Here is a 13,310-nt window from a genome sequence, read left to right on the forward strand (position 1 = left end):
TAAGTATTTCAAAAAAGACTAGTAGAAAACTACATGTTTGTGTTCTATTTCCATTTTTGAGTGATATCTGCTCTAGTTAGAGAGGTGGTTTCCTTACCCAGAGAAATAACTCTTCTACAACAATTTGTAGGGTCTAAAGATGATAGCTTTTCTACAGAAAACGTGAGCTCTTCCACGTATAGATCTCCATCTTTATTGTTGATTGGCTGGAGAAGCACAAGTTGTTAAACATTCATGAGAATGTAATGCCTGATATATAGTGGAGTATGAGCAGGCAGGAAGCAGATAAGAAAAGGTTTGGTTTTGGTTTTGCGGTCTTGCCTGTGCGTGTGTGTGTGTGTGTGTGTGTGTGTGTGTGTGTGTGTGGAGGTGGGTGGGTTCTGGGGGTTATTGATCCAGTTAAATGAGCCAGTTAAGGTAATTAAAGCCCTGGGCAGGCTTGAGAGAAGGTAGATTATATTGACAGTAACCGTTCTGAATTCACATAAAAGATGGAAAGCAAAGATGTGCCTTGTAGAAGTTATTGCATTTGAGAAATGGTTGAATGGCAGCGAGGAGCAGAAAAAGATCTTTGTAAACAACCCTTGTTTTATCTTGAGGAAAATGTTGATTCAGCGCTCTTGCTCTTTTTTTTTGGCAACACAAAGTACATTTGCCTCTTACAGTGCACCAGGCATATTTATGTTCAGAATGCTACAGTCTAACACAGTTCATGTGTCAATAATCTGTTGGGTCACTGAGAAAACTTGTGATATTCTTTCCTTGTTCTCCTCTGTTTCTCTGTAGAACCTATGCGGACTCCTAAGAGGCTAAAGATTGCTGAGACCAGGTCTCGTCTGATAGCGGTGGACTGGGAGTCGCTGGGTTACAACATCACTCGCTGTCACACCTTTAACGTCACCATCTGCTACCGTTACACGACTGCCAATAACCGCAGCAAAGACGAATGCTTGGACATGGACCCTAAAGGTAATACTCAGTTTAACTGTTAATACAGCCTTTGTTAGCATTACTTATACTGCTGTTTTCACTGTTATACATTGAATATGACAATATAAAGGAATGCAGTATTACATTTGTAAAGGCTGCGTTATGGGTATGTTTCTTAAAGCAAATAATAAGTTAATAAAATACTAATACAAATGTAGCTGATAGAGAACTGTCTGGTTGATAAGCCAACTCCTTATATCATTTCTGAAATACTGTACTTCCTAATAAGAAGATACAGTACATGTCATTGAGGAGTCCAGCGACCAACAAGACCAACAACCAATCAAATAATATGAGAAAAAGATCAGCAGACTCAATAGAACAATAATCGTTAGTTGCAGCACTAGATGCACTAAAATGATATACATTATTATTTTACAATATTATGTTTTTTTTCTTCTCAGCACCACGCCACTTGGTGGGAAACCTGCCACCCTACACCAACGTCAGTCTGAGGATGATTCTGACCAATCCAGAGGGACGGAAAGAGAGTGACGAGACCGTCATACAAACTGATGAAGATGGTGCGATAAACAAAGCACACTTTATTTTTTTATCAATGTATTTATTTTCTCATTTAAAAAAATATTTATATTTAATTTATTGTGTATATGTTAACTTTTGAAAAAAGAGTAAAAAGTAAACACTTCTAATACTGTGAGCTTATTTACAGGTACTTTGATATCTTAGGTGACACAACAGGCTGCTGTTGGGAAGTATACCAAATTATAAAGCACAAAGACAATCCTGACTAGTGCTAGGATGTTGTAAATTAACAAGAAATGTCACATTCTACCTTTGTGACTGATATTTTTGGAGAAAGCCACATTTAATTAAGAAAAGTCTTGAGCTATAACTTTGGGTACACTTCAACTTGGTTCAGGAAAGTCACAATAAATTCCTGTTGTTGGTATGTTTTTACTAGGAACTCCTTCACTTGGAGGACCGAATGTTTATGAGCATTTTATAATTTTGTGTGTGTGTGTGTGTGTGTGTGTGTGTGTGTGTGTGTGTGTGTGTGTGTGTGTGTGTGTGTGTGTGTGTTTTAACAGTCCCAGGGTCAGTTCCCAGTCAGTCACTAAGAGCCACTCCATTTGAAGACAGAATTCTTCTTTACTGGAAGGAACCAGCTGAACCCAATGGAGTCATCATACAATATGAGGTACTATAAGCAAAAGCAGTGGGAACAGTAATTGTTGCAGCCAAATTTTCACTCAGCTCAGTCAGTGGGATATATGTATAAACCGGAATTTTGTCTCTCTGCCCCGCCTCAGATCAGCTACAGTGGTGTGCGTTCATTTGACCCGTCGGTGCCTCTCCAGCGGCCGGGACTCACAGTGTCTCTGCCCTCCAACGCCACCCATCACCTGTTTTCCCAGCTCCACCCAGGTGTCACATACCAGCTCTCTATACGTGCATCCACCTCCAAAGGGTTCGGTTCTGCAACCACGCTCAACGTGACTACTAATATTTCAGGTAGAAAATAAGTTTTAATATGTTTTATTGTCACAAAATGTGATAAAAGATGATACATGGACACTAATACAGACTCTTGCTCTTTCTTCAGCCCCCACAATAGATGAGTACGATGGGTCAGAGGCCTTTCTGAATGAAACTGCAACAACCATCACTGTCCTGCTCAAACCTGCCCAGGCCAAGGGAGCACCTATAAGGTACATGCATACATATACAGTATATACCCAGACCCACACCAGCCTGTAATTGGCTATAGTTCTTCATATTCTCCATATTTATTACTTTTAGCATGTAGTTGGTGTGTATATTGTACATATATTGTTTTCTCTTTAATGTAAAGCAACCAGTAAGCCATAAAACGTGGTCAAGCTTGAAAATGTGCATTACAGTACAATCACTTATTATAATAATTATGCCAACCTTGTTATTTTGGGGATTAACGTGGAGGTTTTCTTTGACACGTCAAAAAACATGTTGATAAACAGTAATCAAATGAGCAAGGCCCCATAAACATGACACTACACAACCTGCGTTTGAAATATGTATTAGTGTATTAGTGAATAAACAAAAACTCATTTAATAACTTATTTACATTGTCTTCTTGTCCACAGTGCGTACCAGATTGTAGTTGAGGAAGTGAATCCTCAGCGGACACGTCGTCAAGCTTCCTCTGACTGTTACGAGGTGATTATTAATCTGTTCTAAATACATTTAACAAGCCATGCCTTTACAGCCTATCTAATATGCATATATTTGTTTGCTGACATACAATATAAAGAGTTTAATTCCAAAAAGGAAAGCTATCCACCATTTGGCTCGATAGACTATTGGACATTTGGATTCCCAACTCTTATAAAGCAGTCCTTTTATTTGCAGAACAAACCTCCTTTTCAACTGACTTACATTGTATATGTAAGACAGATTTATGAACATATCATTTTAATGTAAAAATATCTTCTTTCCCAGGTCCCAGTTTCTTACCACAGTGCATCTAGTGGTGGATCTCCATATTATTATGCCGCCCAGCTGTCTCCCAGCAACCTGCCTGAGCCGCTCCCCTTCACTGTTGGAGACAACAAGACATATCAGGCAAGACTTTTTATCTGAGCAACATATTCTGTACGTAGTGCAGCAAAAATGTCAGGTCAAAAAATAAATCAAATAGAAATCATAGTAAACTCATAGCTTAAAATGCAGAATAATAAGGATGTGCAATACTCTCATAGGAACAAAGTAACAGAAAGGGGGGAATTATGTTTAAGTTAACTTGGGTTTTTATAATATACTGTAATAAAAGGGGTTGTATGAGCTTATTCGCTTTCTAGCATTGAGTTACTTAAGAAACAGCAAATTGTTATTTTAATAATTTTCATTTTGTATGTGGTAAACTAACGAGATGTAGTTTGTTAGCCGTGTGTGTGCTGGTAGGCAGAATTTGTTAGCAGATTGTTGGCTAAATGTTCATATTTAGCATACAGACTATACAGACCCAATGGTATTGATCTTCTCATCTAAATTCAGCGAAAAAAGCGAATAAGGGTATTTCTCAAAATGTTGAACTTTTCCTTTGACAAGATTTGAGATATCCTGCTTACTGACACAAAAGAAGAAAACCAATAGGGCATAAAACAAATCCTCATTTGCAGAGAATTAGTAGCTGACAATCTACGTATTTTTAGCCTCAAATAAAGTTGATGATCGCTTTCTTTTAATCCCCAGGGTTTCTGGAATCCTCCACTGGCCCCGAGAAAAAACTACAACATCTACCTTCAAGCTGTTAGCAGCACAGAGAGGGTAATTAAATATTTACTCATGTGAAGACATACTATACACAAAGTGAACTCACAACTCTCACCTGCTAGCTGCTATAAATAAATATACATATATATTCACATTCAAAGACACACTAATTACACTTCAACTACATCCCAGCTTCTACCTGCAAGCAGTCATGACTTCTGAGAGTCCTTAAAACTACAACATATCTCACAGGCAACTGAATATACCCTACTTGTTTTTCTTTATACTGATAATATATATGTACAGTGTTTAATAATATACAAAGTCACATTCTCTTTGTTAATGCTATAGTGTGTTGTGTATGCTCTTATTGTTTCGTTGTGTTGTTTTTCTTTAGGAAACTAAGACACAGTGTCTGAGGCTGGCGACTAAAGGTAAGAACACACTGTCACTGTTGATACCACTTTATGTCCAAAAAAAAAGAGCCCAGATCAGTGTTAACTTGACAATCAGATGCAACTCAGGGGTTAAAAAATGTTTCCAGAATTTGGCTGCTGAGAAAAAAATGCAGAATACATTTTTGCATGTCACTAATGATATTAAAGTGTGTTCAGTCAACTTTGCTTATCGTCTGTTGTTAAGTTGCTTACCGTCCCTTCATGTTTGTTGTTAATCCGATATTTTTTGTGACTGATGTAACGATTGTTTTGATACTTGTATTTTATTTATTTAATGTAAGAGAGAGAAAACGTGTTGATGTTTGTGTGCAGATTTAGCCTCTGTATGTGCACATTGTCTAAATGTCATGTTTTTACCATCAGCCATATGTTGATAGATTATCAGACTGGTTTAATCCCTGGGCAACTCTACACACACGCACGCACACACACACACACACACACACACACACACACACACACACACACACACACACACACACACACACACACACACACACACACACACACTGTTTTCAGGAAAGATTTTTTAGAAATGTGGCTGATGGATTAGAGTTTAGCTGTGTAGAGCAACACCAAGGATAAACAGAAAAATACATGAACGTGTTTTCAATGAAATTGACAATCCTGGTGGCTGGTAGCGTTGAGCTTCAAAGAACAACGAGGTCACTTAAGTGTTTATGGCTGGTAACGCAAAACTAAAAAGCTGATTACTTGAATATTGTACTTGCCAGCTATCTTTCTTCTACTGCATTGTGGGTGTTATTATGGTAAAAAAGTTATAATCACTTTCTGCACCCAGCTGAGGGTCCTTGCTTTGACCTTCTAGTGCCGAAGGAGAATAAAACCAGACCGTAAAAGTGATATCATTTTCAACGCAATCAGCCATAATGTTTGTAGAATGACGCATTGTGGCTGATTTGTATATTTTTATAAAGACCAATCTAGGGTCAGACTGTAAAGTAGCTTAGACTACAAATACTGTGGCATGTGGCATTGTTCCATGCTATCTCCGTGTTCCTATAAAATGAAATAAGTTCAAATAAAATAAGGGCCTAGTTGAAAAGAACTGGAATTGTTCATCTACAGAGTACAGAGTTCAATGAGACCAAGACATGTCAGCCAGTAGGCTCACAGGAAATTGATTCCATGGAATAGATCAAAGGTGGGATTCAATCCCTACAGTGCCTGTAAGGTGTCATCTTTCTGTGCCATCAAGTTGCCGTGTTTCCGGTGTCATCATATTTCAAGAATTGCTGGTGGTTGTAGTTACTAGAACAGGTTGGTTACTTCGCCAAAGGTTTAGAAAGAGATGACACACTGTCTTTCTAGCCTGAGGAGGTCTAAGTGAAGATGAAAGACTAATTTTTTTTTTTTTTTTTTTTTTTTTTTTTATAAGGCAGAAAGACACTAATGGACAGAGAGGTCAGACGACTGTCCCTTCCTTTCTCTCTCTGTCCCTCTGCATGTGTGTGTGCGCTCAACCTTACATCCGAGATGGAGGATTAAGCGATGGTGGTCCTATTAGGTCATCTGGGGTATTGTGTATTGTCATTGCTGCCTCAGGGTGTGTGTGTGTGTGTGTGTGTGTGTGTGTGTGTGTGTGTGTGTGTGTGTGTGTGTGTGGGGCTGTGTGGCTGTGTGGCTGTGTGTGTGTGTGTGTGGGGCCGTGTGGGGCTGTGTGGCTGTGTGTTTGTAGCTGTGTGGGTAAGTTGGGAGTGTTAGTGTACTGACCTGGATAATTTTTTCCAGACATTAAGAGCTACCGCCGACATTATGAGGTCAGGTCTTAGGACTCAGAAGCTTTTAAAGATTGCTTTTCTTTTTTGTTATTTCTTGTTTTGATACCCTTTGCCCAATGACTGGTCCGACAGTCAATAATAAAAAAAAGTAGACGCAACCTCTAAGTGTGGTGTAGTAACAAATGCGAAATGATTTGGAGTCATAGTCAGGCCTTGTTTAACATAAAACAATAAATGGCCAGATTTGAGCTTGAATCTTTTTTAACAGCATAAGTAACTACAGCTAGACCCTTACTGGATTTTTTTTAAGCTGATATCGATGTCAATATTTAAGTGTTTAAAAAATCTGTGATATATCCAGATAATTTCACTGCCCAGCTGTTTTTGAAAATTATTTAGCCTTTTATGAAAAATAAACTTAATATTTGGGATATTATATTTTAATAATAATATATTTTTTTAGTTTAACTGTTATGTGTTATGGCTTAGGGCTGAGGGCCACAGATAGGGAAGGTAGTTGGACAGAACTTATTGTTGTTTTGGTCTTTTTGTGGAATTTTCTGTCAATAAGAAAAATATAGAATAAAGTCAAACTTATCCTTTTGGCTGACACATCACTGCTAATGCTTCAACTATCAATCTGAGTCCCATGTTTAAGTGTAATATTGTTGCATAAGGCCACGGTGCTGGATGGGGGCATTTCAGCCAGCAGAAACATTTTATAACAAAATATTATGTTAAGGACACAAATACTGAGTGAGATAAAGACACAGAGATTGTGTTGTTAATATTTAGCATTAGAAGTGGATTATTGTTTGATAGATGTATTGCATTATGTTGAGTTTTGTGCATATGTCTTTGTGTTGGATTATTTGGATTATCATAATGCATGATAATGTTCTTTCGTTGCAGTACGAACTATCCTGGTGTTATGGGACCAGATCACTAAGCTTAGGAGCATGAAAACCGATGCAGGCTCTCTTTCTGTTGACTTTCTGTGCATGACCAACATGGTTGAATCTCCACTACAGTGCACTCTGCCTGAAACACCATTTGTGAATTATATTCCAAACAGACCAAATCAGGGATTTCAGAAATTCTCTGAAGTCATCAGGAACAGAAATGAGTTTGAGTACAAGGAATATACTGTGACATTGGTGCAGAAACATCGGGCAGTTCCAGTCAAATTGCATTTCAAAAGCATTTCCCAATGAGAGCATGTCGCCAAGGATAACCTAAATACACTGAAAAGACACACAGTCAATTGAGAATTTCTGTATCTGTGCATATGCTTTCAATTTATATTGTGTTTGCAGCTGAGAGTAGGAGTATTGAGTGTGCAGAGTTCACTGGTTCACTACATTTGCCATCAGGTGATACAACAAAATGAATGAGAAGCTGATATCTGTGTAAGCCTGTTGCTCAATTGACCCAGCTCCAGAAGGTGGTACAGGCCAATGATAAAAATAGGCAGCTTCCACTGCTGCTGTGTTACTGTCTTTTAACTGGATTTTATATTGTCCTTTTTAGATTTAAATAGATTTGATTTTTAGCTGTGCTAGCGTCATAGCCCGAGGGACAGTTGGTTAACCACTTTGGTCCAGACTGAAATATCTCATCATCTACCCGATGGATTGCCATGAAATTTTGTACAGAAATCCATGTCCCACTCAGGATGAGTTGTAATTATATTGGTGAACCCCTGACTTTTCATCTAGCACCACCATCAGGACAATTTTTTAAATTTGTCTAATACTTTGGTTTATGACCAAATATCTGCAAAACAAATTACTTACTTGTGCTTCATGTTTTGTACTAATTAAGAAAGGTAAGCATGTTAATATTCTAAATTAAGATGGTGAACATGGCAAATACCGGTTCATTTGTCATTGTGAGCATGTTAGCATTCTGACGTTAGCATTTAGCTCAAAGCACGGAGTCTTGTTTCTTTGTTGTGTTGCTACAACTCTACCTGCCTTAGTCCCAGATGTCTAATGTAAAACACATACTCACTTGTAAAATGTGCAGATATGAACTGTTCAGTAGAGGCGACTGTTGTGGGTAGAAGCAGTCTCTGTTGTTCATTATTACCCGGCAGTCATATTAAAGGAGAGTTAACTGTTAATCTCAATATTTCAATCTCTGAGCCAAATAAGATCCTCAAACAAAACTTCTGGCTATATTTGGATCACAGATGACAGTTACCATGGCATTTGTGTTTGCAGCTGTCTGACTTTGTATTACAAGGAATATTTAGAGTCTCGATATTTACCTGATCTTTAGCACAGGAATGATTACACCTTCCTCATCGGGATTTGTTTCCTTATCACACTCACCACGTTGCTGACGTGAGGGCATTTTGTAAAGACATCTTGAGAGAAAACAAACATAGTTCCTGAGGCTGTTAGGTGGCATTCTTTTTCAGCCTTGGGTGACACAGGGTTGCATGTATACTTCAGATAGTGCCAGGATTCAATAATTTGTATAACAGACTTACAGTCAGTGCAAGAGAGCAACATTTCAGAAATGTAGAGGTCTACACAGTTGAAGATTCAGGGTTCCTGGAAAGCATAGTTATTTGACTTGTTCACTGCCCAAGAAGATTGTTTAAAAAATAGGGAGTTTGGGTGGTTAGAAACATTATCACTTTTTTACTTTTTCTTTATCTGATATGCAGCACTTCACAGAAGATAACTGAAGATAATTTCAACCGTAGTGTTTGACTTTCAGTCTTTCTGTTTCTTAAACTACTGCTTAAAAAGTAGCCTGTCAATAAAAAGGAATATACTGGAAACTGGATATTTTATACATATGTATCCCCCAGATGGCTAGCACCAGCTATGGCCACCATGATGACAGTACAAGAACACAAAGCAACCTCAAGCTCACAAAGCTTTTTGTACTTTGGTGAGTGATATCTCAGAGGTTAGTGTCAGAGACGTTTTTCAACTTCTGCTGTCCAGTAAACATTAACTCTGTGAGCTCACTCAATAAAAATATATATATAAAAGTGAGAACTACAAATTGAAAAAACTACGAAGTACTTTTTATATCCTTTGTTTTTAATTTTTTTTGATTTTTTTTACTGTTCTGCAGCATTCCAGGTTGTTGCCATTTTTTTTAGGGAACTGAGATTTTAAAGTCCCGTTGGAATGTCCCTTTAATGTCATTTAACAGCTTTCCTATCGAAGCATACTTTCTTATAATGGTGATTTGTCACTTTGCATCTTGTAAATACACCAATGTTTTTCAAATGGGAATGTAATATGACCTTTTGTCCACTCCTAATACTACAAAAGAATAATTACTCTACTAATCTGGTAGTTTGAGCTGATATTATGTTAGAGCCACATTATTATTTATGTTGTTTTATTGTCATTAGGTGCTACAGAGGAGCCAGAAGTCATCCCTGACCCCGCTAAACAGACGGACCGGGTGGTGAAGATCGCTGGGATCAGTGCTGGTGTTCTCGTCTTTATACTTCTGGTGCTAGTAGCCATCCTATTGGTCAAGAAGAGGTGAGTGACAGCTCCTAACCATGTGCGCTAAAGTAGCTTTATGAAGAGTATCATGAAGAGTGCAAATACTACATGGACAACAGTACTACACCAACACAAATGCAGATGCAAGAACACACAGACACAAATGTGCACCTAAATCCATTCTCTTGTTGTGTGTTGGTCCAGTATTTGCTGTAGTAACACCATCTTCCATCCATCCACCATACACGTTGATCTCCCTTCAGAACCTCTTCCTGAAATCTGTTCTGTTTTTAAGGGACTAAATAGCAGATGGTTTGTTTTCCTGAGATCCAAAGTGAAAAATATGGTGTTTCCAAAATTAGAAACTCCTGCCTCACAGTTGTGGGATTTAGCACAGGAGAGATCTGAGGCTTTGTTGTTTTTTTTTTTCTTGTACAGTACAGCTGTTGAATCAAACTAGACAAAACAACCACTCAGAACAGCCGACTCACTGAGAGTAAGAAAGAGAACCACAGTGAAAGAGATCCTCAAGCAGAAGATTTCAAGTAACTTTTCAAGATAAAAATTAGAAAATTCCAACGCACATGGACTATATAATAGGGCTGAACGATTTTTGAAAATAATCTAATTGTGATTTTTTTCCCAAATATTGCGATTGCGATTCGATATTCGATTATTTTTTTAAGCTCTTAGTCTTCTGTATTATTCAACAAAGAATAATAATATAATTTATAGTATGAACACACAATTACACACTAGACAGTTAAATAAGTAAAAATATAGTATATATCTATATATACATACACACACACACAACAGTGTAATTTTTTACAGTGCACAGAGAGGAGCTGCCTCCAGCCCCTCCCCCTCGTGAAGTTGCGTGCTGCCGTGTGCACTTGTTCAGAGAGGCTATCGTTACGTTAGCTAGTTGCTGGTGTTCTTGCCGTGGGATTAACTGTACTAATAAAACTGTTGAAACACCGCGGCCACGCTGCTGTGAAAGCTCCCCGAACGTCATTTATCAGTCTGGTTGTTACCCCTCTCAGTGGCAGCTCCTCCACTCCATATCTTTATAATGGAGCTAACCGGAGCTAATCGTTGCCAACCGAGCCTTCAGTTCTGTGTGCCTGTATTCATTAACTGCATGTATGGACTCGAGTCTGAATAAAACCCTTCATTTTATTAAAATGGCTGTAAAAGTTTTAAACTACAACTCAGAGTTGTTTGAATGACAGAAATCAGCTCAAGGTACAGTGTAGCGTTAGCGTGCTAGTTGATGCTTTCTCTGCTGAGTGCAGACTGATTTGCTCTCGCGAGTCATGTGACCAAATCGCAGCCTTTGCGATTAGGAAATCGCGTTTTAACATATCGCGATATTATCGCAAATGCAATTAATCGTTCAGCCCTACTATATAAACACATAAAAGACATAATATCTAATAGAAACCTAGAATGTGGTATTTTAGAGGTGAAAAGAGACATAGATGAAGTTCCATTGTGCATTGAAAAGGAGATTTTGGCAAAGTTGATTAAGGGAAAAAGCAAAATGTTGCAGAGTGAATAGAATGTAAGGGGGTGGAAGGTGGTTGATTGGAGTTAGGGATAGAGGTGTTGACAAAGACATTCAGTTTTTTAAGCCATTGGAGCACACACATTGCCACATACACTTTATTTGTTTAGGTTCACACTTATATTAGAAAAATACTTTACGCATCTATAACATGAGACAGGTGCGTCAGAGGGGGGATGAGTAGGGTGCAGTTTTCCAGGGGCGATGCGTGGGATTTCCCCCTTTCTGGTCTACATATCCCTGCCTCTGCTGAATTATTTTTATCCCCAGTGGGAACAAAATGAATCCCCCCCTCAAAGTGATCAATGCTACTTCACCAATAGACCATATATTATATACCTAAAATAGAAGTATTTTAAACTAAGTAAAGCGCTGTAACATGAACACATAGTGCCATAGAACAATAAAATCCGAGCGGCAGTTGCTGGTTGTATTTAGCCGCTACAGAGCTCCGGGATGCCGGAAACCACCCCCCACCCCTCGGCTTATTTTTTTTTACAGATCACACTCTGGGGATGAGTAGGTCAAAAGTTGCAAACACTGTCTAACTTGTAAAGATAAATTGAATAGCTGCCAACGTTTCGGTACTAGATCTTCATCAGGCAAAAATGTTGTCTAGTACTGAAGTGTTGCCACCTAGGTTCACACTTAGAAGAATTCAAGCACAACAATTTCTCATTTAGATTAAACACGTAAAAGGGTTTGTACTGGTGTCATTAAGGCTTTTTTTAGGAAAAGGGAGAAAATAAAAATGTGAACATAGAGACTGAAAGAGTGATATTTTAGAGTCATTGTTCTCTCTCTTTATATATACCATCCTTCACTTTGAGAATAGCATCGAGAAGAGTCTCAGTTGGTCCTTGTGTCACTTTAACGTTTTGGCCTGTGATGTGTTAGTTTGGTGCAGGGCTCCACCATGTGGTGGCTAAACACAACTACAACATGAGAATGCAGCTGCAGCGTTATACAGCAGCTGAATCATACAGGTCTTTTTTGCAGTAAATCAAAATGTTTTTAGACAGTAGGTGACTTTTATATACAGTATGGCTGTAACATTTCCTTTAGAAACCTGGTAGTCTTATGTTATCCTATTTCTGTAAGAAGTTAGTGTCATGACTGTATGTCTATGAAGCACCAAAATGTGTTTACTTTTCAGTGCTCCACATGAAACATGTTGTTTGGGGTTTATTAACATGACAGCAGCATTAATCAGGTTCATCATTCCAGCTATGACACACTGTGAGGCAAATCACAGTGGCTTATTTGAATTGTGAAATATTATCACGTCATCATCATGCTTTAAACACAAACCCCCATCTCAAGTCTAGACAATTTTTGTTTTGCATATAACCTGCTCTCTATTCATCAAATCTAACCTGAGCAACCGCAAGGTTACATGAGGTAGAATTATGTCTTTGTACTTTTCAGGGCGTGCGTTTGCATATGTGTGTATGCACATTTCTAAGTCATGCACACGAGTGTATGTGTGTAATAATTATCTATTACTTAACACGCCGTTTTTTCCAGTGACCTTTTAATTAAAATCTGGTGTTCAAGGAACCTGAGTGCCTCATTAAAAAGAGAATAATTAGGAACTTAATTTGCATATTCAGGACAGATACATTCATGTCGAGTGCCTCATATCACATCTTTTCTTATTATGATAAAAAGTATCAACATAAATAGCTTGATTCGCTCATTGGTCCCCATGTATGTTGAACATGTTACGAGAAATGCAGGATTAATTATCATTAACTTGCAATTATCAACTGTCTCTTTCAGGAGATACACTGAAGTATTGCATTTTGCCAGAGGCTTTAGAGAGCAACCAGGAAAACAGTTTCTCAATAAC

The 13,310-nt window shown here is 38.2% G+C and overlaps 1 protein-coding gene across 27 annotated transcripts in view; it reads left to right on the forward strand.

Moving 5' to 3' along the window:
• ptprk (protein tyrosine phosphatase receptor type K) overlaps positions 1-13,310 on the forward strand; it is a 122,507-nt gene that overhangs the window by 86,132 nt on the left and 23,065 nt on the right. For all 27 annotated transcript variants that reach the window (XM_035995017.1, XM_035995010.1, XM_031321606.2 and 24 more), the window contains 10 exons: positions 787-969; positions 1,395-1,514; positions 2,043-2,152; positions 2,265-2,466; positions 2,558-2,663; positions 3,078-3,150; positions 3,433-3,555; positions 4,186-4,260; positions 4,604-4,640; positions 9,789-9,924. In XM_035995017.1, coding sequence (XP_035850910.1) covers positions 787-969; positions 1,395-1,514; positions 2,043-2,152; positions 2,265-2,466; positions 2,558-2,663; positions 3,078-3,150; positions 3,433-3,555; positions 4,186-4,260; positions 4,604-4,640; positions 9,789-9,924 — 1,165 coding nt within the window. The remainder of the gene's footprint in view (positions 1-786; positions 970-1,394; positions 1,515-2,042; positions 2,153-2,264; positions 2,467-2,557; positions 2,664-3,077; positions 3,151-3,432; positions 3,556-4,185; positions 4,261-4,603; positions 4,641-9,788; positions 9,925-13,310) is intronic.

This window comes from Sander lucioperca, chromosome 19, assembly GCF_008315115.2.
Source record: "Sander lucioperca isolate FBNREF2018 chromosome 19, SLUC_FBN_1.2, whole genome shotgun sequence".
In the NCBI taxonomy this organism is placed as follows: domain Eukaryota; kingdom Metazoa; phylum Chordata; class Actinopteri; order Perciformes; family Percidae; genus Sander; species Sander lucioperca.